Source organism: Cupressus sempervirens, chromosome 9 (genome assembly GCF_028749045.1).
Source record: "Cupressus sempervirens isolate cs-2001-9-10 chromosome 9, ASM2874904v1, whole genome shotgun sequence".
NCBI classification, from domain to species: domain Eukaryota; kingdom Viridiplantae; phylum Streptophyta; class Pinopsida; order Cupressales; family Cupressaceae; genus Cupressus; species Cupressus sempervirens.
In genome coordinates this window covers 418,962,627-418,988,919 of record NC_143126.1, presented here as the reverse complement: position 1 = coordinate 418,988,919, position 26,293 = coordinate 418,962,627, and the positions used below count along the sequence as shown (strand labels likewise).

Below are 26,293 nucleotides of genomic sequence, written 5' to 3'. Positions count from 1 at the left end.
TGAGGTTTATCATCAGACTATATATAGTAGCATATATCTCTTTAAAAAGGATGCAAGCCATTGTAATTTTTTCACTCAACTTATAACTTCTATTAAGCATTTTCAACTTTAGATTTCTTTTAAGATGGTAAAACTTGGAAAAGGAAAGGGCTTCCACATATTTAATAGAGTGCACCAATCTTAAAACCAAATCTAAAAGAAAAACTGTCACATTTCCAAAAGAAAGAAAAAGAAAAGAAAGGCACAAATGACAGTTTTAAAAAATCCACACTAATCAAAACTGTCACATTTGCAAAAGAAAAGAAAAGAAAAGGAAGGCACAAATGTCAGTTTTAAACAAGAGACCAATGTGTCAAAGTTCCTACCAATAATTGGAAAAAAAAGGAAAATAGAGATTTGTAGATAGAAAAGAAGGATAGAAAGAGCGAGTTAAAAGAGAGAATGATATGTTATTATAAATACAAGTAAAGGTAGAATGATAGAAAGAGTTGAAGGAAATTTTAAAAATATTAATAATTATATTATTTTAAGAAATGTATAAATAACAATATAAATTATATTATATGAATGAACTACTCATTTCTACCAATTCAATTATAAGTTGAAATATTTAATTTAAAAAAATAATTTGTTGATTACTTAATTCAAACTACGAAAATATCTAATAAGTTTTGAGGGGTAGTATTAGTTTAACAATTTGTAAATGGTATAAAAAAATTAGAACAAAATTTTAAAATAGTAACTAGTAAAACATAGTGTAGGCTTAAAGAAATAACATTTTACAATTGACAATAATAAACATCAATGTAAAACTAATAAATATATTTAAAATAAGAAATATAAAATATTTAACTCTATATTTGCACTTGACAAGAAAAATAAATTTTGATAAGTAATATTGATTAGACATTATTTTTGTTTTGGTTTAAAATGGTGTGTGGTGGAAGATAAAAATATTACTTTTTTGAAAATATAATGAACTTTGACAAATGTGAAAAAGATATAGTTGTAATCAATGCATTCATTAATAAAAATTAGAAAAATATATAAATGTCAATTTAATTGAAAAATTGAATTGAATAATGCGTTTGGCAGAACTAAAAATCCACACTAATCTCGTAGCCTTTTGAATAAGATGTGTTTCACGAACCTTCCAGAACAATTTTTGAAAAAAAGACACGACACTTTTCCAAAACAAAACGTGCAACTACCATGGTAGAAATTACACACTAATCTCAGAGCCTTCACGGTAAGACGCATCTTATGCGCTGTTATTGATGAAGAAGATAAGTGCTAAAGTTCAGTACTGTACAGTCAGCTTTTCTGTCTTTGGTTTTTTAATTTAAGATACTCATTGTACATATGCTTTTATAATATAGATAAAGACACTTGAGACGGAAGTACGCCAGCCGACAGATAAAAATCAACATCACTGAAAAGCTCATCACCAAAATCCAATAAAGATATATACACATTGTATATATGCTAATATAATAGACCAGAAGCATTCACGTGTTTGGTCATGTGGGCTTCTGTGAAGGAAAATGATGGACGGAGCAGTGGAATGTATGAATGTGGATATCTGCATTGTGGGCGGTGGGCTTGCAGGGTTGGCCTTGGCTTTGGGATTGCAGGAGAGGGGAATAAAGGCACATGTGTTTGAGCGCTATTCAGTACCCAGACCAGACCCTGGAGCTGTCACTTACATTGGTGAGAATGGTGGGTTTTTTCTCGTTCTTTCTTACTTGAATCCTTAATGGGTGACTATTTTGAAATGGTGGAGTTTGTGTGGCAGTGGAACTCCAGACCAATTCCGTCTATTCAAGCAATGCAGTAACCGTTTTCCTAATTTACTTCTTTCAGCAAATGGCAGCCTCTCTAAATTAATTAGTAATGATGCAATTCATTTAAGAAAAAAAAAAACTTTAATTTCAAGGTACCGGTAATAAGGTTTAGCACAAGCTTCAATTACATTCCTTAAATTGATAAAATCATGATTTTAACCACAATCCATATACATTGCTTTTGAGGTTTTGAAGGTCAAGCTTTGTTTTCTACTACAGTGAAAGAAAAGTTTAAACTACACTGCACAAACTACTTATTCATATCCTTTCAAATTTTTAAAGGTCTACTGCTACTCTAAAAGTTGAGTCTGTGCTTTATTCTTAAGATCTCTGAAACCATAATTCCACAGCACAACCTATGCTCATTCTTTTTAACTTTTGAATGTCAATCTATTGTCTTGAAATTTATTAAAAATTCTTAAAGATTTGTGAAAGCATATTCTCACATCATAGCCTATGCACATTCTTCTGAACTTTTAAAGATCGAGCACGTGTCTTGGAACATACTAAAAGATCTTCAATACTTATAAAATAATTATCTTACACTACAGCCTATGTGGATTCTTTTGAACTCTTGAAGGTCAAACATTTAGCTTGGAATATAATCAAAATTCTTCAAATTTGTAAGATTGCACATTTTTAAGATTTGTAAAACGAGAACGTTGCATTACATACTATTCACATTCTTTTGATCTCTTGAAGGTCAAACTATCTATAAATGTATTCAAAAGCTAAATTGTGGCTTGTGAAAACTGAAAAGTGAGTTATAATTTGGTAAGAAAAGAATGAATTGTGTTCCAAGTAAGGGTACAATAGAGGGAGGTGATTTTGAATTAAGCTTCATTAGTTGATTAGATGGGCAATGCATTTTCCAATTAGAGCAAATGAATGTTGATATCGACAAGTTAATTCGTAGGATTAAGTTAATAGATCCAATGTGCTTAGCTTAATTCGATTTGATTATTATGTTCACGTTTACTGCCATCCATTTCTTTCTATGCCTTACAGCTGCTTTATCTCTCTTTTTATTTTTAAATATATTGCAATCTGCCTTTTACCTAGAACAACTGTCTTACATTATTTTCTTTCTAATAACACCCTTGCATGTGGAATATACTTTAGTTTATTAATACGAGGTATGCCCTCATAATTTCCTTCTTACTTTGATGAAATTGCCCCAACACATGGGATTTGGGATCTTTAGGAAATCTGACTCAAAGAACCATTTGGCAGAGTTCCTTGTTGGCTAACACAATATACGGTTGTTTTGTCTTTGTTGTGGAACTGAACATTAAACAAAGTATCTTTGGCTGTTGCTTTTTGGAAATTGGGAATGGTAGTTATAGGATGAATCATAGAAATCTCCTCCTATAACTGAGCTGGCTTGTACTGTTTGAACTTTCTCACATCAATCATATCATGGATGCAATTTGATATATCAAGTTGAAAGGCATCATGCTAGATTGCTTGGAGAATGGTGTTAGGTTTATATTTTATGGGCTTCAACTTGTGATATTTTTTGTCAAACCTTTGTTTATCCAATTGAGAAATACGATCACCAACTTCAAAGGTATAAGAAATTTGATTTCAATTCGAAAGTGCCTTGAACTTTGCCTACGTTTGGTTAGAATGTTCTAAATTTTTGTGTGGAACTTGGGTCAAATTTTGCACAATGGTAGATGCTTTATTTGGCTCCTTCAACAGTGGGATGTATCTAGAGCTGTAAGATGCTAAAGGTTGGAAGCCATGACATTATTTGGAAAGGGAATGCCTTGTGGAAACACGAATAGCTTGGTCATAGCTGTATTGAATGACATGCAAATAGGCGTGAGAAATCTAAAGATCATGTAATATAGTGCAATTTACAACCCTGCTGCTCCTACTTATCTTTAGATCAATGAAAGTAGAGAAGCATCACTAACATAGCAAAAAATTCTTAAGAGATAGAAGAGCCGTGAGCAATGATATGTAAACAAGACATTTTGAAACTTGGTAGACTATTCTAAGTACACAAATACACATTTATATTGTCACTAAGTGTTTTTAATGTCCCCAAATTACGACTCTCCAAATTTTGTCCTAAATCACAATTTTTGCCAAAGAATTAGGGTTTAAGAGATACCTTTCACTTTGATTAAAGCCTGCAAAACAATTAGGGTTTATTTTTTATAATCATTATTCATAGCTAAACTTTTTCAGCAACAATTATGATCAAATCATTAGTTTACTAAAACTAATTTTCAGGAGACCCAACGATAGAAGTGTTAAGTTATGGTGATTTACTGAGGTTCCATAGAAACGTCCTACCCTTTGGCCCAAGAGTGGATACATTTTCCCTTTCTATTTTTGCCTAAATTACAATTGCATAAAATTAGGGTTAGGGTTTACAATATATAGGTTTTCTTTGGTTAAGCAATTCCAAACTTGAGATCATGCACACAGTGAGGGTTCATACACATCATAAGGCCGTAGTTAGATTTCTTAGGATTATAAATAACATATAAAGAAGGAATGTAATAAATTCAATAGATGTTGGGATTAACTTGAGGATGACCGAAACATAGAAATGATAAGGTAGGTGACTTGATGAGGTGCCCTAGAAACCTTCTACCTTAGGCCCAAGAGCAGATATATGATTCCCCTTGGCCTCATGTGGTGCATGCCATACATATGAGGCGGGGTACCTAGTATGGGGTCTTATTGCCATTCTCCTTCATTTTACCACTCCTCGCTTGACTAAAAATGATTGAACACCCATTTGCCATGTTAATTGTTGTAGGGGGCATTTACAGTAGGCTGTCTTGAAATTCTCCCTTCCTAAGCCCAAAGACAATCCACTTGTCCCCGTTGGCCCTATGGAGACAATCTCGATGCAACCATGAGGTGAGGTACTTGGAAGGTGACCTCATCATCGTTCTCCTTATGCCAATTACCCAACTTTCCTTACCATTGTTGGTTTCAGCAGTTAGGAACAATAAGATCATTTACAAAAGTCATCATATGGTTAATATAGCTATAAATGGAAAAATTAGATAGTGGTAAAATGCATATAAGTCTGAATTAATCATTTATTATATTCTAAATCAAACAAGGACATTCTTAAAATATTTAGTATAAAAAAAAAATTATCAAATGATACTCATATCCATATGCTTCTTTAATACTTATTTCTATCGTTGATTGAATGAATGAATGTGTGTATGATAGGGTGACACTTCAATGATTGATGTTTGAATGATGTTCATTCATTGATTTGATAGATATTTGATGATTGATTTCTGACTTCAAGATGTGTATTGATTGATGATGATTTGGTTGCTTGTTTATTCACTTTGTTGAATTGATCTTTGTTTATTGATAGATTGCTTGATTCAACCTTTGATGATTTCATAGATTGCTTGATTTCGTGACGCATTGATGAGTGATGGTGTATTTATGTTTGCTTGGAATGATCTCCCCTTTATAATTTGTAAGTTAAAAGTGTCATTGCTTTTCATAAGATTTGAGTCACTACTTTTCATTATTGCCTTTGAGAATAATATATTATTTTCATTATTGCTGAAAGGAGATATATATAAGAAAAACTTGACTGAAGAAGAGTGTGAAATCGAAAAGGTTATTGATTTCTGACTCCAAGATGTGTATTGATTGATGATGATTTGATTGCTTGTTTATTCACTTTGTTGAATTGATCCTTGTTTATTGATAGATTGCTTGATTCAACCTTTGTTGATTTCATAGATTGCTTGATTTCGTGACACATTGATGAGTGATGGTGTATTTATGTTTGCTTGGAATGATCTCCCCTTTATAATTTGTAAGTTAAAAGTGTCATTGCTTTTCATAAGATTTGAGTCACTACTTTTCATTATTGCCTTTGAGAATAATATATTATTTTCATTATTGCTGAAAGGAGATATATATAAGAAAAACTTGACTGAAGAAGAGTGTGAAATCAAAAAGTTTATTGATTTCTGACTCCAAGATGTGTATTGATTGATGATGATTTGATTGCTTGTTTATTCACTTTGTTGAATTGATCCTTGTTTATTGATAGATTGTTTGATTCAACCTTTGTTGATTTCATAGATTGCTTGATTTCGTGACGCATTGATGAGTGATGATGTATTTATGTTTGCTTGGAATGATCTCCCCTTTATAATTTGTAAGTTGAAAGTGTCATTGCCTTTCATAAGATTTGAGTCACTACTTTTCATTGTTGCCTTTGAGAATAATATATTATTTTCTTGGTTGATCTCCCTTTTTGATTTCACACTCTTCTTTAGTCAAGTTCTTCTCATATATATCTCCTTTGAGCATAGGGAGCCACATCCTTTCATTTGTTAATGCCCTCATGAAAGGCTCAGACCCTTTGGTTATGAAAAGATACATTTGTTTGAGAGCAATTGCTGGCCCTTTCACCTTTGTCATGCCCCTGCCTTTGTGTAATTCCCAGTCTTGATACTTAGCCTATTTTCTCGCTTCTGATTAGACTAAGGTACTAAGTTGCACAAGAATGCCTTAAGGGGACATAATTTGGTATTTGGTAGCACTTGGTCTTTGGGTACACATTAATACCAACCTTATTATGCTCTTAACCTTGTTTGGCACCATCTTGGAAATTCTGAGTGATGTGGCAGCACTTTCCTTGTTAGCATATTATGCTCAAGGACATTGAGTCTATTTTTAATTCATGGCTAGTGTAACGCCCACTGCAAAGCTTGCGAATGAATATCATCATGATCCCTATAGGTAATGTCTCCCTTGCATGTTAAGAATGACGAGGAGGTGAGAAGGAAGCATATATGATGATTTTGAAAAGAAAAGAGTTAACATTGCTGAGAAACAGAGAAGGAGAAAGGAACGTAGGAAAATCCATTCTAAGATTGTCTCTCTTAAGGACAAATTCCCTTGAGAGACTAAGATTGGACGTAGCCCCAATCTTGTAGAAAATATCATATTTTTGAGCTCATCATGGGAACTCCATGGACATTTGAAGAAGTGTAGAGAAGAATCACTTTAATCCAAGCCTTTTAATGCATGACAGAGACACCTGGTACCATGGACATGGCTTGCGATGACAATTATGCAGACTATAATGAGAATGTCACCTACAACATAGAGGAAGAGCACTGATTTTTTTGCAGGATATTGGACTCATACGTGGGCCCGTGAATCCAATGCTAACCATTGGCTATTTGTTAGTTGTAGTAGGAAGTTTGCTATTTGAACTGGATGGAAGTATCAAGCCAATTGACCTAGCCATTGACTAAAGTCATTACTAGGTGCTAAAATTTCATTACTAATCTCCTTGACTAGTTTATCTATTTGTGCATGAAATTTGTGGAGCTCTTGTGTATTTGTTCTTTGCATATCATTGGATATTGTTTGGTGTACATAATGCTATAATAGTTGTCTTTATGAATTAACTAGATGGTTACAATCTTTTTTTTCTTTATGATGGGCAGTTTATATCTTTTGTATTTGTTTGAAATTGTGTTATATAAGTTGCTTTGAGAAACACCAATTAGACTAACACGAGCTATAGGCTTCTCAATGGTCTCTACTTATATTCTTGAATCATTTTTTAGACACTAAGGAGATCTTTTTGGCAAGCAAGTTTGACCTGAAATCTTATAGTGGTATCAAAGCAACGAACCTGCTACCTAGTGGGTGACTATTTTGAATGCATCAATATAACAGGGAACCACAAAGAGTTTGGAGATCCCCAAAAATACCAGAACGTAGGACAGCATTCGAGATTGTGGGAGTTCATTCAAGGACTTAGATGGTGTAATATCTTTATTATTAAATAAAATAAAATAATAACATTTGTATTTGAGGTCTTGATTGATTTGTGTATATTGCCCATCTTTAATTTTTTGGAAGCGTAGGTGTTTGTCATTTCATGTGTCGGCACGTTGTTTCTCCCTTGGGAATTTTCCTTTGACGAGGTATATATGTTTGTCGGATTGGATGTTTTAGGTATGTTACTTGTTTTAATAATTGTAATTGCGAATTCCAGTTGAAGTTTTGCTCTGTTTGCTATTTTATGGCTTATCATAGTTTCGGTGGGATTTATGCCTCGCCCTATTCTGCTGAGTGATACTATGCATTGGATCTGGCAAATCGAGTATTGATAATATTATTGTTCATTGGCGTTCATCTATTGTCTGGTGTTACCCTGCAATATTTGTATAGTTACATTTAAATTAAGGATTGCATCAAGACTAACGCACAGGTTTCCATCCAGACATCCCGTCCCCACTCACTCTCCCTACTCACAACATTTCAAACTCTAAAACATACACCAAATCTCCAAGACTGTACACCATGCCCTACTCTCTTGCTTCTATCATATTATCTCCACACGCTCGATAATGTATGACTCCCCTTCATTAGTTGTCGTACTATCAACAAACACCGAATGTAGTGGCACTTACCTACTTAAACAAATTTCCCTCATCAAACATACATACTTTTTGCTGTCAACCATATGCCCCCTTTCCATCACCGCACGATCACGTTATAAACATTGCACAAGCCATACTAATACCATACAACCTTCTCTATCATAGTACGACCCTCTACAATGTCCCCCTGTGTTCGAAATCAGGAGTGGTAGACAAATTTGTTGCTTAGGTGTGAGTCTGGTGGTGTCTTGATTTAGGTCAAAACATTACAGATGGCTGCAAATCAGACTGAGTAAGCGGATAGAGAAGCGAGGGTAACATTGAGAGCCCTCAGGGAAGGACATAACCATGTTGCTGATGCATTGCAGCAGCTTACCGAGGCGATACAACAGTTGAATACTAGGCCAAGAAGACCCCAAAGTCATAATAGTGAGGGTGGTAGTGTAGCTTGAACACCACGAGGTGTTAGAGCACCCACTCATACCACAAACAAACCCTTGATGCCCATAATGGTTGAGCATAATGAGGAAGTTGAGATTGCTAATGTAGGGGCAATAGTGGCTTTTCCAAAAGATGTCATGGCTATACACACTGAATGAGATTTGTTTCGGGATAATGTTAAGGCAGATATGAGCTTTGTTCAGTATATGAAACAGTGGAGGGAGATGGTAAGAGCTAGAAAGGATAGAAGGCCTAGAAGCCCAAACAGGGATTTGAAGCATGCTATGAATAAACTTACCTTACTAGTACTTTGACAGTAGCAAGAAAACTACAACTAGGGCTTGGATGCATAAGCTAGATACATTTCTTACATTAAAACCCATAACTGAAACTGAGGCAATCAAGTTTACTACTATGTGTTTGGACAGGTCAGATTATGATTGGTGGCATCACAATCTTGTCACTCAAGATCATGGCATGATTAACTCATATGAGGAGTTTAGCAGCTAGGTGATAGCTAGATTTGACAAGAAGGACATAGAAGTTTATTGTAGAGAATTAGCTCAGCTTAAGCACAGTGGTGCTTTGGACACTTATATTGTCGAGTTTCAGCGAATATCCATTATGGTTCCCGACATGTCTGAAAATAGGAAGGTGATGTTGTTTGTGGAGGGGTTTAGTGAGAGATTCAGAGGGTTTGTTCAAGTGCTGAAACCCAATACTCTTCAAGATGCAATCAAGATGATACCCAATTTAGATAGTTCATCGTCAACAGTTTAGTCCCCTAAAAAGCCTTTCAAGGGGTAAAAGACCAATCTGAAACTTCAAATCAGAACAAGATTACTCCACCTAAATCAGATTTCGAGTCTACGAATGAACTAAGAAGGAAAAACTTGTGCTTCGCAAGCAAAGAACCTTGGACCTCGGATCATAGATGCCTTGGAAAAGGTAAGATTCATTATATTGAGGTGGTTCAGATGATGAAAACGAAGGCAACAAGTCTGATGACAGCAAAGAGGAAGGCAATCACGAGCAGCCCCAAGTGGGGATAGTTGAGGGACAGGTTTCAGATGAGCCTCCTACAGTTTCCACCCTCTCAGGAGTACCTACAGGCAGTCTTATCTGCTTGAAGGGAGTGGTTAAATGGCAGCAAATGGTTTGCTTAGCGGACATGGTAGCTACACATAATTTCACTAGTGCCTCCATAGCAGCAAAAAGGAAGTTACAGGTGAATGCATTTCCCCATTTTGATGTTAAGGTTGCTGGTGGAGATCTACTTAACTGTTCTGGGATGATTCCTCCAATTGGGATTCAGTTGGGAAATTACACATTGATTGCAGATTTTATGTGATTTAGGAGGGATGGATGCTATTTTGGGTCTCCAATGGCTCTAGACTCTTGGGTGGTATACTATTGATCACGATGAGAAGCAGATTGAGTTTATGAGAGGAGATCAACAGGTCATACTTAGATCCATGTCCGATAGTGGTCCCAAGATGGTCTCAGCTCACAGTACGGAGTCCCTATTGAGACATGATGATACAAAGTGGGCAGTACATTGTTTTATCTCCACTAAATCCATTTCGGATTTAGGACAGCATCACATTGATATTCAATTAGTGCTAGACAAGCACAAGGGGTTTTCGGTGATATTCTCCTAGGCATACCTCTTGACTGTAGGTTTGAGCATGCGATAGAGTTGGAAGAGGGCGCGAAACCAGTCATTACTACACTTTATCATCACCCTAGGAATTATAAGGAGATTGAGAGGACCATCAAAAAGTTACTAGACATGGGGCACATCAGATTGAGCTTGAGCCCATTTGTGTCATTAGTTGTTTTGGTAAAAAAGGACGGGTCTCTACGAATTTGCATTGATTACATGGCTTTAAATAAGACGACTAGCAAGAAAAGGTATCCCATTCCTTGTATAGATGAGTTGCATGGGGCTTCGACTGTCTACTTTTCGAAGATTGATCATTGTTCAAGATACCATCAAATTCAGGTCCGTGAGGAGGATGTACATAAGACAACTTTAAGGTGCCGGTTTAGACACTATGAGTTTATGGTGATGCCTTTCATACTCAGCAACACCCTTGCTACATTCCAATCATGTATGAACCACATATTTTAATAAGCAGCTTCGTATATTCATGTTGGTGTTCTTTGATGATTTTGAAGAGAAAAGAGTTATCGTTGTTGAGAGACAAAGAAGGAGAAAGGAATGCAATAAAATCCATTCTGAGATCGTTTCTCTTAAAGGATGAAATCCCTTGAGAGACTGAGATTGGATGTAGCACCAATCTTGCAGAAAATATCATACTTCTAAGCTCACTGTGGGAACTCCATGGATGTTTGAAGAAGTGCAAAGAAGAATTACTTCAATCCAAGCTTTTCAAAGCATAGCAGAGATGCCGAATACCATGGACATGGCTTGTGACACCAAACAAGTAAGCATATTGTGATGAGAATGTCACCTATAGCATAGAGGAAGAACACCAACATATTTGGAGGATATTGGACTCATTTGTGGGCTTGTGAATCCAATGCTAATCACTTACTATTGGTTGGTCATGTTAGGAAATTTGCTATTCGGACTGGATGGAACTATCGGGCCAGTTCACCTAGCCATTAATTAAAGTCATTACTAGGTACCAAAATTTCATCGCTAATCTCCTTGACTGGTTTATCTATATTGTGTGTGAAATTTGTGGAGCTCTTGTTTGTGTATTTGTTCTTTGCATATCACTGGATATAGCTTGGTGTACAGAATGCTGTAATAGCCATTTGTATGAATTAATTGGTCGGTTACAATCTTATTTTTCTTTATGATTGGCAGTGTATATCTTTTGTATTTGTCTGAAATTGCGTTATAGAAGTTGCTCTAAGAAACTCTAGTTAGACTAATACGAGCTATGTGCTTATCAATGGTCTCTACTTAGATTCTTGAATCATTTTTTGGACACTAACGGAATTTTCTTGGCAAGCAAGTTTGATCTGACATGTTACAACTTTCTATTGCTCACTTCTCAAATCCGTCTGTACTACTTTTGGAATCTGCACATATCCCATTTAAGATCGACATATCTTCTTCTTCTAGATCTACATGTCTTATTTTCTTCTTTCTTTCTCAATTCTTATTTCAGATCCCTTCTTATACTCTTGTTCTGAATCTGCTCTTGATCTCCTCTACAACTTTTTTCCCCATTCAATTTGATCCTTCTTCTTCTTAATATCTTCCCACGTGAAGGAGACGTCACACCTCTTCATCATGTCTGCCCTTTGGCAAGAGTCATGACTCTTCATAATTGGCCCTCTCTTGAAGTGTCACAACCCTCATAATTTCAACCCATTCAAAGAGTCACTATCCTTAATCTTTTGAAAGTCACTTTCTTATTTTTTTTCTCTTTCCTTTCCCTTAATACTTTCTTAATTCTTATGCTCCACTCTTTCTTCCTGCTTCCTTTTGGCCCCAAATGAAGTTCTCTTCCCGTCCTTTTATACCTCTCATTTGAGGGAGATGCAACTTTTCCATTCATGCCTTTTGACCATTCATTTAACTTAACTGAATTTTAATTATTTTTAATTTATTGTACCATGTTTTTAATTATTTAGTCCTATTTCAAGAAGGGGACATGACAGTGTTTGGAAAAAGCACAAATGAAGTCCTAAAAATTGATTCCTATGGTCATGAGGACATTTCATTTGATTGGAAGGCCTGGACTAATTGCAAAGTAAGCATTGGCAAATGCAATTGTAAGCTTGCTTCTGTATAGAATGCTAATGACAATACCCTTGAATGTGCTGCACAGTCTTTTGGACACTAAAATGACCATCATAGGAAGATGAGTGAGCTTCCCTTAGGAGCAGAAATTGAGTGCTCTTAAACAACAACTCATATTGGAAAGCTCTAGCCAAGGGAAGATATTTGGTTTACAATTCTGTTAGACTTTGAACTGTTGTGCCAAATTGAGTATCCAGGGCATAGAGAGACTTCCATTCATCATATACAGCAAATTGTGTTACTGGATATGGGGCATATCGAGCCTAGTTCTAGCCTCTTTGCTTCTTCTGCAGTGTTGGTGGAGAAGGATGGCAATACACATGCATGTGTATTGATTACCATGTATTGAATAAGTAAACAATTAAGAATAGGTATCCCATTCTGTTCATAGATGAGTTATTGGATGAGTTTCATGGTGCTGTGTACTTCTCAAAGATTGATCTTCGATTGGGGTACATGTCATGATGTTTTTACACCATCACCCCATCACAAATGGGAATCCCCTCTTTTTTTTTAGCAATAGTTGTCTTAGGTTTAGTGGTGGTTGAGTTTTTGGTTTAGAGAGTCTAGTTTGGGTAGTTTGACCTATTTACGAAGACAAACCTCAAAAAATCAAGGAGAGCAAAGAACTAGTGAGCTCTCAAAATTGACAATGGAAATCACCACCAAAGGGTGATGAGCATGGAAGTTTTGATGAGGGATAAACCCAAGTTCATTGATGTAGAAATGAGATCCAAGTCAATTTTGAAGTCAAGGAAAAGACAAATGAGCAAGAAAGAGATTATAATTTTTGAAATCTGAACCAAGTTTGAGAGTTAATGGATGAAACTAAGAATGAAAGGTAGAAATCAATTTGATGCAACTATGAGAAGTGATAGTGTGAGGCTTTAGGAGAATTGGAAGAATGATGGTCGAAGACAACGAAAAGCAGATTGCAAGAAATTGGTGAAACTTTGAAGTCTGGGCCTTAGTGGTGTAGAGGAATGAGACAAGGTCGAATTCTGACCATCCCTAATTCCAGCTCTCATTCCATTTGAGACTTCCATCTTGAAAGTTCTGCCCTTCCGCTCTGAACACTTTTTTGGTTTCAATGGCTTTGTGGCTTGAAGATGAAGATTTTGCAAATCAAGAATTATTTTGAGGTCAAGTATGAGTGAACAAGAAGAGATCGAACATGCAAGAAAACTTGCATATCAGACCCAATGCTTTGATTAATCTTTCAAGTAGAGGGGAAAATCATGGCAATTTGATCATGAAGAAGGATCCCAAAACACGATTATTAAGGATGAAAACAAAATTGGAGTTGAAATGAAATGGTGAGTTGAAGATGATAAATGAAGTTTATCATGAGAAGTTCATTGATGAGGGAATGAGACAAGGTTGGGTTCCGATCCTCCCTCATTCTAGTGGGAACAAGAGCAGGTTGGATTTAGACCTTCTCATGTTCCCAAAAATATATGAAAAGTGTAAACTTATGCCCTCCATTAAGGCAAAGTCACCATTTCTTTGGCTAAGGAACGTTGAAAATAGGTTGAATTAAGGACAAAAATCAGTCTTCTCATTAACATGATCTGATTCAAAGCAATTAAAAGACCAACTTTTCAATGAAATATGAAAATCAGACCTAAAAATTGTTTACCGCATAGGTTAATTAAGAATTGCACATTGACAATGAACACGAACACGAACAATAGAAATCTTCTTATTATTATTCGCATATGCCAAACAGTACATTATCCTTCCATGATAAGATGATTACAATGCTTCCTGAAGGGGGTATAAATACTTTTCGAAGAACTTTCCTGAAGGAGTTCGTCGGCCACATACAATATGTCGCTACATAACAAAAATCTTTCCAAAGGGACCCGTTGGCTACGTAACAAGAACCTTTCCGAAGGGACCCGTCGGTTGATACACAATTTCCTTTCCGAAGGGACCCATCGGCTGATACACAATTTCTTTTCCGAAGGGACTTGTCGGCTGATACACAATTTCCTTTCCGAAGGGACTTGTTGGCTGATACACAATTTCTACCGACGACATCATCCCCCCCCCAAAAAGAAAAGTTGTCTCCTGACAACTACAGAAAAAACTCAAACAACTAATACAACAATATTGATCTGCCACATCACTTTCACATTCATCCCCTTGCATCTATAGCCTTTGCTAACACAATACTGACTCCTCAAGCTGACCTTGATAGTCACCTGTGCTGCTTTCTCTGCTTCCAACACTAGGTCCACCGAGCTAAGTGTTGTTGTACTGCCTTTTGGATGACCCACTCCTCCCGAGCTCTCTGTGCATCCACCAAGATAGCCTCTCGGCCAACACCTACTCCCAGTGCCTCTGGTACACAGACACTCCATGCCTGTAGCAGCTTCAAGTCTTCTCAACTGGTCACATTTCACGATTGATAGCTGCAACGACTGGGGGTCCATGGGCAACGCCCCTCGCCGCCAAGACCAAATCAGCACTCCGAAACCCACCCAAAATTGCATGGAACACACTATTTCTACTATTTCTTCTGATCCCACTCTCTTTCTGGCAACCGTTGGTTCTTCCTCTACCTTGTGGCGTCATCTAATACTCCTTCTAAGCATTCTTGATTTGTCGACTTTTTTTTTTAATAGCTCCTTTCCCTTTTGACTGCTTTCTTCTACCCTTTGACTGCTTCTTTTTGTTTGTATGCTACAGTCCCATGGCCATACACTGGTCAAAATCAAATATTGCTACTAGCCGTACGGTTGCATTCAGAGATATACATTTTTGCTGCTCTTAACTGCAAGGTCCGTACGGACATCAGACTTTTAGAAGAAACCGTACAATGCTCATTTGATAAGATCGCTCTACAAATGCATCAAATATCCTTCCAAAAACTTGCCGTATGGACACCTCAGATATATCGCCGTACGGACGCATCAATGATGAGAATTGAAATATCTTAACCCTACTTGAAAGTTCGTACGGTGGGACACTTAACTTTTTAAATCCGTACGGTGGTGATCAAGTACCATATTGTTCAAATCTGTAAGCCAAATGCTATTCTTTAAATCCGTACGACAAACTGGGAAGGAAATCCGTACGCCAAAACTAGGATTCAATGTCTTCTTCAAAATCCGTACGACCAACTATATGAATCTATCCTTCACATCCATACGGTGTCCTTCAAGAGACCCCAATTTACCGTACGGTGCCAGGCTGCATCTTCTAGATAACTTTGAAATCCGTATAGCAAAGATATTCCTCCCTGCAAAATCTGTACGGTGAATAGAACTCCCCAAAATCCGTATGGTGATTTGTAAGTCGCCAATAATATTCGCCAATATCTAGACTGTATGGTGCATGCTCAGGTAACTTAGAGGTTGTACAGTGCAACTTTAAAAGTCGTACAATGACTTTCTCACACTTTTTTCCTTTTTTTTTTTCAAATTCAGAACAACAGACTCAATTTTCCATCCCAACTTCGCCGTTCTGCAACGATGGAGTCGTTCGGAATTCATTCTGCGACGACAAAGTCTTCCTAGCATGGTACATCTTTAGCCTCGACCTGTTCATTGCCTGCGGCACTTCTTGTCCATCCACAATCCACAATTTTATTGCTCCATTGTCGCCTACCTCCTGAATCTAGTACGGCCCAGCCCATCTGACTTTGAATTTGCCTGGTTTAAATTCGTTCCTTCCGTCATATTCGAACACCCACTGACCTGGTTGGAACTTGTTCAGTTTCAGGTGCTTATCATGCCACGCCTTGCGCCTGTTCCGTGGCCCATTGTGCCTGCAATCGTCGAGGCCTATTTAAGTTACACGATCTCTCCCTCAGGTTTTCCATATCGCCCAGTTTGTTCCCGAAGCTCCGTACCATGGACTCCATCAGTTGCCCCTTCTGGCCGTCAATAATACATCCACTCCGTACTGCTGCAACTTTTATTAAACCCTTCCGCTTTGTTTTCTGTGTGGACCGTATGATGTGTCTTCCTTACTGCTGGCACCTTTCTACTATATATGTGGTTCGACATAATACTTTCTTCTTGCGCGGTCGTACAGTGGAATCTTTCCTCCTTTCGGGTTCATACTGTATGTTCTTTCCTTCAGCTTCAGCCATACTTGCGTTTCCTTCTTCGGCTTCTCTATGTTGCTTCAAACATTCATTTCCTCCTTCGGCTTCTCCATTCTTTCGGACATTCATTTCCTTCATCGGCTTCTCTGTGTTCCTTCGGACATTCATTTCCTCCTTCGGCTTCCTTGTGTTCCTTCGGACATTCATTTCCTTCTTTCTTACCTTTGTCGATCCTTAGCATATTACAACTTGGAAAGAGCTCGTAATCCTCTATCTGCCAGTGGTAAAGACCATTTACTGAATCCAGATCATCATCTCCTTCCAATTGTAGGACTCCCTCCTGATCGGGTTCCATACTCTGCCTCCTCTCATCCTCTTCTCCTTCGGAATCCGACGATAGAGCTTCTTCTCCAACCATCTGAGTGTGTAGATCAATGACATACTTCCGGCCTTTGCTTTCAAGTGATAAAGTATTTTTCTTCCAATTGTGTTTTGCCTTGGCTTGTATCAACCACCCCCGGCCCAAAATGGCATCATATCCTCTCCGCTTCAATGGGATCACGACGAAATCCAACAAGAATGGCAGTGTTCCAATTGTCACTGGTTGTGCTGTCAGGACTCCTAATGGCTTGATTCCATGTTGATCGGCTGTTAACAGTTGGAATGTAGGCGGCCACAATGTCGGTTGTTCCAATCTTTTCCAAGTGTCTTTAGGCAACACATTGACACTGGACCCTCCGTCCACAATTTTTTCTGTCAATATAGTCTCGAGAATTCCCATTTCGACGATTGTCGGATGGCATTCGGATGAGAGGGCTAATAGCATCGGATCTTCTGCACTTGCGCCACTTTCCTTCTCCTTTTTGTCTGCTGTACTTGCTCCACTTTCCTCCTCCCTTCCATGTTCTCCTGGGAGTTTAGCAGTGGGAACGATGTTTGCAAGTGCCGATCGGAGCTGAGGCATAGTGAGCAATAGAGCATTTATCCTGACGGGTATCTCAGCTTGCAATATTTTTCGTACAATGTTCTGTTCTGTGTAGTTCCGTACGGAGGTACTTGGTGTGTCCTTCAGGTGTGCCGTTTCTATCTGCGTTGCTCTCTGGATCTCTGCCCGTGCTTCCTCCAGTCTCTTCTTTTCCTCCGTCAGATCGGGGTATAACTTTGCCTGCTTCCGAGTGATTGCCAGAACTTCTTCCTCGTCCATCTCGACAGTAATCAAGTTTACTCCAGACTTTGGGCATTTAGCATCGTCATGATCGCCAAGTCCACACCATCGGCATAGCAACTTCGGTGTGTTTGCCGTTGTGCACTCTCGGGCGAAGTGACCCCACAGATTGCATGCGCGGCATTGAATTATCGGCCGACCATTCGCATCATACTGAATTCGACTCCTTCCGCCATTATTGTTGTTGTTGCTATTGTTGTTGTTTTGACCGTGTTGGTTGTTTCTATATCCACCCGATGTGGCACCTTCCGTACTGGTGTTCTCGTTCCCTCCTGACGGGGATGCCTCCTGCGTCAAGAACACTTGCTGCGGTGTTCTTGTTTTCAAATTGAAAGGGCATTCCTTTATCGAGTGTCCCATAATCTGGCAAATCTCACAAAATTGATCTTTTGGGTAGGATCCCTTCGTATGGCCTTCTTTCTCGCACTCCGCACACCATAGGTCATTGCCCTTAGTCTCCTTGTTCATGTTTTTGAACTCTTTCATCATCCGAAGCATGTCCTTCTGAAGAGAACGAAATTTCTTGCTGTTGCCTTTAGCGTCGCTGCTATCTTCTCCTGAAGGCTCATCGTCATCTGAATTGGATGAGCTGGTCTTCTTCTTCTTCTTTGTCTTCTGTTCCCTTTCGAAGTTCAATGCCCGATTGTATGCTTCAATATATGTCGATGGTGGCACGATCTTCATCTTTTTCCGTAGCTTCGGGTGAAGGCCTTCAATGAACCATCTTTTTTGGAGCCCATCTGCCGGCTTATTCTCCATTTTACTGATTAAGTCTTTCAACCTCCTAGTGAAGACCCATACTGTTTCATTCTTCTTTTTCTTGGTATTGAATATGTCGGCGACGATTTCATTATCGTCGCGCAATATTTGAAATTCTGCGCAAAACTCTTCCTTGATATTATCCCAAGTGTTCATCTTCTACAGATCTGTGTCAGTAAACCGATCAATCGCAACACCTCGTAGGGTGGTTGGAAACTGTCGGACCCATTCATTCGTATCTGTTATGCCATTTGCTCTCCAGATCGTTTCACATGTTTTATAATGTCGAATCAGATCAGCTGCTTCATCACCATCAAATTTAGACAACTTTTGTTTCGAACCTGCCATTATCACTATATGTTGGGGATTTTGTTGTGTACCTGCGCTATTTTGCACTCCCGCACTGTTCTGAGCTCCCGCGTTGTTTTGAACACCCGCGTTGTTCTGCACACCCGCGCTGTTTCCAACACTTGCGCTGTTTCCAACACCCGTGCTGTTCTGGACACTCGTGCTATTTCCAACACCCGCGTTGTTTTAGACACCCGTGCTGTTTTGCACACCCGTGCTGTTTCCAACACTCGCGCTGTTCTGGACACCGCGCTATTTCCAACACCTGCGCTGTTCTGGACACTTGCGTTGTTCTGCACACCCGCGCTGTTTCCAACACTTGCGCTGTTTTGGACACCCACGCTGTTCTGGACACCCGCGCTATTTGGTGAAGAAGAGGTTTTGTCAACCGAAGCTGTCCGTTTTGGAAGTATATCTTGGAGGAAGAGGTCACTCCACGCTCGTGCTCCCTCGGCACTCCGAGCCGTGCGAGTCGATCTCCTTCCGTCAGGATTCTCTTCCCGTGGCGTATGAAGGTTCAGGAACTCCTCCCTCGCTTCTTCCACCAAATCAAGCTGCTGTTGAGTCTCTTCCAACAGTTCCTCTGCGTTCCTGTTTCCGTCGACAATCTTGTGGAATCTCCTTCCCGCTCTGTCTGCTGTGCCAGAATTAAATTTTCTGCGCGATGCGTATATCATCCTTTTCCTTCAGTTTATTCTTATTCAACTGATTCAACATTTAATTCATATTCGCTTGCTTGCGTACCAGGTCCATCAGGCAACGACACCAAATGTTTACCGCATAGGTTAATTAAGAATTGCACATAGACAATGAACACGAACACGAACAACATAAATCTTCTTATTATTCGCATATGCCAAACAGTACATTATCCTTCCATGATAAGATGATTACAACCATGATAAGATGATTACAATGCTTCTCGAAGGGGGTATAAATACATCCCGAAGATCTTTCCCGAAGGAGTCTGTCGGCCACATACAACATGTCGCTACATAACAAAAACCTTTTCGAAGGGACCCTTCGGCTACATAACAAGAATCTTTCCGAAAGGACCCGTCGGCTGATACGCAATTTCCTTTCCGAAGGGACCCATCAGTTGATACACAATTTCCTTTCCGAAGGGATCTGTCGGCTGATACACAATTTCCTTTCCAAAGGGACCTGTTGGCTGATACACAATTTCTACCGATGACAAAAATTGACCACAATCTGAATTGCAATCAAACTTAAATAATCAACCGAGCTAATTTGGATGTGAAAATCAAGCAAAAACAAAAGTTGTCGTTGAAAGTAAATTTATGAGGGAATGAGACAATGTTGGATTCCGACCTTCCTCATTCCAATAGGAACAAGAGAAGGTCGGATTCTGACCCTCTCATGTTCCCACACTTCAAACATCAAATTAAAGAAAAATTCGACCCCCTTTGCCTTAGAACAATTTCAGATCACTTGAGCATTTTTGGTAACGAAAAACAACCTTTCCAAGATGAAATTGATTTCATTTGTCCCCTCAAATGAAGTCTGATTTATATATGCAGTTGTGAAAATCTGAATGATGAGAATGGTGGATTAATAGTGGGAACTTGAGTGAAAGAAAAAGAAAAATCAACACAATTTGATTGCAATGGGATGCATAAAGTAAACATAAGACTGGAAATTGCTCTAGAGAAGGAGAGGAACGATTGTGAAAGTGGAAATTTGAGAGCAAATTTGTGAGGGAACAAGACAAGCTTGGATTCTGACCATTCCTTATTCCAGTGGGAACAAGAGAAGGTCGGATTCCGATCCTCTCATCTTCCCACTTACAAGCCAAAAAAAAATCTACACCATGTTTGCAATGAAAAAAGTTGTCCAATCTTACATGTGGCTGCCCCTTAACCATGATTAATTTGTGTAAAGAATAAAATGTTTTTAAATTTAATCATTAAAATCAGATTCATGACGAGATCGGCTTGCTTTGGGTTTAAAAGAAAAGAGATTTTTTTAATTAAAAAACATTTATTGGTTCCCCAAAGGAGGTTGGTGAGATCAAGAGCAATGCCTCCTAGGCTTTGAGCGCTGATATAAGAAAGGTTGAATCCCCTCATTCAATCATCAAATTCAAACAAAAAAGGTACCTAAAAGGAGGAGCAGAGAATATCTTCCTATAAGCAGTGATTTTCATTAATTGGAGAATACATTTTAGGAGCTTGTGGAAACTGCTTTTGACAACATCAAAATTACATCAGTTTGGATGCAAATCAGAATTCCCGAGGATGAAAATTTAAATTTCTTTGGGGTGAATATCCAGTAATTCTTTGCAAATATGAGGAGTTTAAACCCAGAAATTTTATAGCAGCAAGGCAGGCTCAGACTTTGATGAATATGCTACATACAAAGTCATTTTAATAAGCTTAATAATTTATAGATTTCATTTAAGAACATTATTTTGGCTTAAAATCCAATTGGATTTAGAGATATCAAGGCTTATTTCTTTCCAAGACTAGTTTGAAGAGTTTTTCATTTCATTTGATTTCAAGAGTGAATGTGAATGTGAATTCAAAATTCTAACTTTCTTTAATTGCCTTGTAGGTGAAGGATGACGAAACCTTAGATTGGAAACATGAGGAAGGATAGCAAGTCCAGTCAAAGCATGATAGCAGAGTCAAGCTTTTTTTCAAAGTGGAGAAATCAAAGATACAAACTTGGGACCAGTAAACATGATATAAGTTCGAGACCATATAATGAGAAGCAATCATTCCAAGTTGGCAAAAAGGACGACAAAGAATGGGATAGTTCATGCTGCAACTTTCCCACCTACAATTCAATGTCCTGAGGTAATACTGGAGTGTGCCAAACATTATGACCCTCTAACAAAGTCAGTTCGCTATGGCAAGGATAAAAGGATATTGGTTATCCTTACAAAAAGAGAAATCGAAAAGGCATTTAACATTCCACACTATAAGGTGGGTGTTTATAGTACTAAGAATGAGGCCTTGAGATATTACAATAGTAAGTCGGGTAGTTGTCCCGCTGTGGTTAATGGGGACTGGTTGAAGAAACCAAGAAAGCATAGTGCAAAATTACCAAGGTTAACCAAATTAGATCTCTAAGAAGACCTTGGTGATCTCATTGTTATACTAAGTAGGGTAATGGAAATTTCTTAAGGGGGAGTTTTTGAAGTGTCGATGTTTTACTTTATTGAGAAAATGTCAAATGGAGAGGTGATGTTTGATTGGGCAAGGATCATCAACACATACTTGGACCTTCAATTGAGGATGCTAAAGGATTCAAATACATTTGATCATACTTGTTTTTTGTGATAGCAATGGTGTTCATATATCCAGGTTTGAGATACTTGGGTCAAGTTGGGATGAGCACGGGGCAATACTTGGCACGTGAATGCTATCCACAACAATATCTTCACAACAAGCACTTCAAAATATTGAAGAATGTATTTGCTATGAAGATTGAAGATTCTGAGGATTTTACAATAGGCTACTCACAAAAGGTTGTCCATTGAAGCATACAAATTTATCAAGAAGTATGGCTCATGGTACATCCAGTTTATTTCAGAGTGATGGGAAGTATGTGTTGCCCCAAGAGGCTGCCAAGGTATCCAACCAACAAGTTAGTATTAATGGAGGTAGCAAGACAGTTGCAAACATATGATGAGATTCAAAAGCACAAGCATAAATAGGCATTTTCCTTCCCATTTGGCTTTAGAGACGAAACTTGTCCATCTCCTGCAGCCATGGAGACTACGAAGAAAGAGTTTGAATACTATGTCTTGGGATCCTACGAAGCAAGAGAGAAATTTGATCAAAATAGAAAGGTCAAGGAGGCTTATGGAAGCAATTTCAAACATGTATCACATTTGGAGGATTATTGGGCAGATGTGGTTGATGATTTTGAAGTGAGAAAGAAGATGTTAAGATTAACAGTAGATTTGATCAAGGAGTACAAGTGGAAGCAAATTCGAGTACCTAACCAATTGGAGGAAGATGATATACTCATTAAAAGGGAGTTTGAGACAACAACGAATCAAGAGTTAGAGTCTATTAACTAGTAAGATGAGAGGGAGGTTAATTTGGAAACTTTGACGATACCTATTATACTTTTCACTCAAGAATAGTTGGATAAAAAGATGACGAGCCTTGTAAAGAAATGAATTTCTCTAACTATGAGAAAATGGAGGAGCTAGAAGAAGTTGAAGAAGAATTATCTTAACAACCTCAAGAGTCAAGTGAAAGGCAAAAAGATGAAGGCAACAAAAAGAGGAAGGATGTTGGAAAGGCCTCGAAAGGAATAAGGATTAAGGACCCACACGCCAAGAAGCAAAAAATAGACAATTCTCCATCCAAGGAAAGATCTACTTCTAAACAAGGAAAGACTATCCTAGGGAAGGACAAGGAGGTGAACCAAGGAGTCACTATAGAGTCAGAGGCCAATACTAGCCAAAATTCCTTTGGATACTTTCCTCTAAGTCCAAGCAAGATAGAAGAAAGTCCTCCATAAAGGATAAGCAAGATGAAATGATCAATGTTGAGGATTCTCTTGAAGAGGGTGAAACTCCACCTCCAAATGTAAGGCAAATGGAGATGTACCCATAATACCAGTTGAACATCGAGAGGTGGGAAATTAGGTAACTGATGATTAGGTAAGTGAAGAGCCAAACATGGAATTGGGAGAATGTACATCCCCTACTTGGTTGAGAGAGATGTTATAAACAAAGGAAGTGGTTAATATTGAACCAAATGTAGACCTTGAAAGCATCATAGAGAATTTTGAGAAAGAGAAGGAAAGCCAACCGACAAGGAGATTAGAAAAGTTATTAGAGAAGGTTATGGGTCTTGCAAAATTTAAATTGCCATTTTAAGAGGAGGTAAAACAAGAGAAAATGTCCCTCCTCAAGTTTATGATATTGTTTAGCATGATATGGGCACTAGAACAAAGAAACAAGAATTTGAGGGTGCTCATTAAACCATTCAAATTTTTGAACAAAGAGTGAGCAAGGAGACTGGAAAGGAGAAGAAATATAAGGAAGAAAATTGATGATTCAGAGAGTACCACAAGCAAGTATTTAATCCTATTTAGTAGATAGATCAAGCATTTGCACCACCTCTCACTCTTGAAAGAGAATCAATCAATAGTTTGGAGAATTTTAAGATAGCACTTCAAGAGTCAGAGGCATGGATGGAGGAAGCTGTGCAGGAGGTAGATGCTTTTCTCTTAGAATTCTTGAGGTAGTACCATGCAATTACATCAATCAAAGCAAGATTCTAATCCATGGGCACACTTTGTGAAGAATTTCAGCCCATTAGGAAAAAAATCATTCCACGATTGCATGTAATGACATTAATTTTTGAATAGTTATTGGAAAAGAAGAAAGTATTAAAGGCACGGAATGAAAAATGTCAATTAGTGGTACTTCGCATTAGATTTCAGGCAAGACACTCTTGAGAAGGTAAAAAGGGATTGCGAAGGCCTCGGTGTATGTAATGTCCATGCTACTAGTGTTAGCTTTGGATGAGTAGAACCTACAAAGAAATGTTAGATTTAACCAATAGCAAGTTTAACTATAATATTATAGGTGCAAGTGCAACCCTAATTCTAACAGTAGACCTTAAGGACATCTCCACATCGAGTTCCCTGACCCTTGGTTATTTCACCATCTTCTTTGGAGTGCACCCCTAAGGTCTATTCTTCGAAAGGACATCTATTCTAGGCTTATCACATATGCATATGTTGACTCATCAAAATATTCTGGTGTTAAGAAGATCGTATTGATCTCATGTTGCCATTTATACCAGTGTTAAATTGACTTCTCCCACTAACACTATTAGCCATTTATACAGAAGTTATACTAACCTCCTGCACTGGCACAATGAGGTTTCATTAATCCCAACTTAGCCATTTATATAGAGATGATCCTAATCCCTAAACTAACACTTAGCTATTTATATAGAGTTGATCCCAATCCCTACATTGACAGTATGGGAGTTCGATCTATTATTTCTTTATATTCATTTTAATGAACATACTATCAAATATCAAATATCCTTATACAACCAATCGCGTATTTATTGACATATCATATAATAACTAAGTTACCATATTCGCTTGTCCAGCCTGGAAGTTGAAATTCGATTCACTCTCCATTCGTAAGTGGTTTGAATTTGCTACAAAGTCATTTTTTTTGAGTCATGCGCTGAAAAATTGCTTTACAGGACCCTAGTCGAGTTTATACCGAATTTTTTTTGTTGGGTGGATATTTTGCAACCGACAGTTTTGGGTAAAAATCTAGTCGCAAAATAGGATATCGGCCACAACGTGTGAGACAGAGTCTCTCCTACCTTAAAGGGAAGGCTCCCCCTTCTCACTGTTCCTTGGATCAACTCAAGGTAAGTAAGAAGTTGAGAGATTTTATAAAATGGGTGTTACCAATATCCTTTCTTCTCATCTTTCAAGAAAGAATCCACTTACTCGTGGAGTGAATAATGGGTAGGGTGAATCTCTAACTAAATTTCTATCAAGAGCTGGAAACAGTGATACCGATAAACCTTCACTAATTCAAAAGCTAGCTGAAAATGTACCAGTTTGGCTCTAAGTCCAGTTGTACTTCTGTATGGAAAACTTTACAATTTGAGCACAAAGAGTCCTAAAAGTAAGAATAACTTAACTATTTTGTGAATTAAGAAAGAAGTATAAGCTATAGACAAAGCTTCTAGCTATACACTTCCACAATTGCTCCTAGTCAAAGCTCTGGCTCCAATTGTTTCTTAACTCTTTTCTATTCAATTCGTGAGATATAATTACCAATAACACAAGATAAGATGAATCAAAGATAAATGAATTATAGACAGCTTATAACTCATGCAAGTAACAATCTTAATCAAAGTTAATTCTCAAATGCTCCTTTGTATCCACTTTCTCTCAAATTAGTGCTTACACAAACAAAGTTCTGCTGGCATAATTCCTCCAGAGCTCTCTTGCATGAAGATAATGATGATTTTACAATGAAGGGGCATTCTTTTATATAGGCATAGGAGTTGAGAAAAAAGTGGAGAAAAAAGTGGGAGCAACTCAATCAACTTTGGCCTACTCTAACTACAGGAGAAAATAAAGGGTTACGTGCAACTGCACATGTAACTCGCATTACATCTTTTTACATACATGTAACTCACATTACATGTAATTACACTTTTTCTTATGTAATGCATCTTTTATAACTACAAAACAAAAACAACAATCTTAAAGATTGTTTCTTAGTGCCTTGAATTTGACAATGATGTCACGCATTGTGGGAAGATCAATAATTTCCATAGTCTTTGGTATGGTTTCTACTCACTACATTTTCATATGCTGATTGCACAACTTTGGAATTTACTACTGTAGTAGTTAACAAGTGTTTTGTCAAGGATTTATACAAGACAAACT

The 26,293-nt window shown here is 37.9% G+C and overlaps 1 protein-coding gene across 3 annotated transcripts in view; it reads left to right on the top strand.

The window, feature by feature from the left end:
• Nucleotides 1-1,120: 1,120 nt before the first annotated feature.
• Nucleotides 1,121-26,293, top strand: part of LOC149539082 (zeaxanthin epoxidase, chloroplastic-like) — a 240,480-nt gene continuing 215,307 nt past the window's right edge. Inside the window, exons 1-2 of one of the 3 annotated variants that reach the window (XM_089800438.1) lie at nt 1,121-1,249; nt 1,386-1,719. In XM_089800438.1, the coding sequence (XP_089656564.1) occupies nt 1,545-1,719 (175 nt within the window). In that variant the 5' untranslated portion in view covers nt 1,121-1,249; nt 1,386-1,544. The other 2 variants (XM_089800439.1, XM_089800440.1) reach the window with 2 other exon arrangements.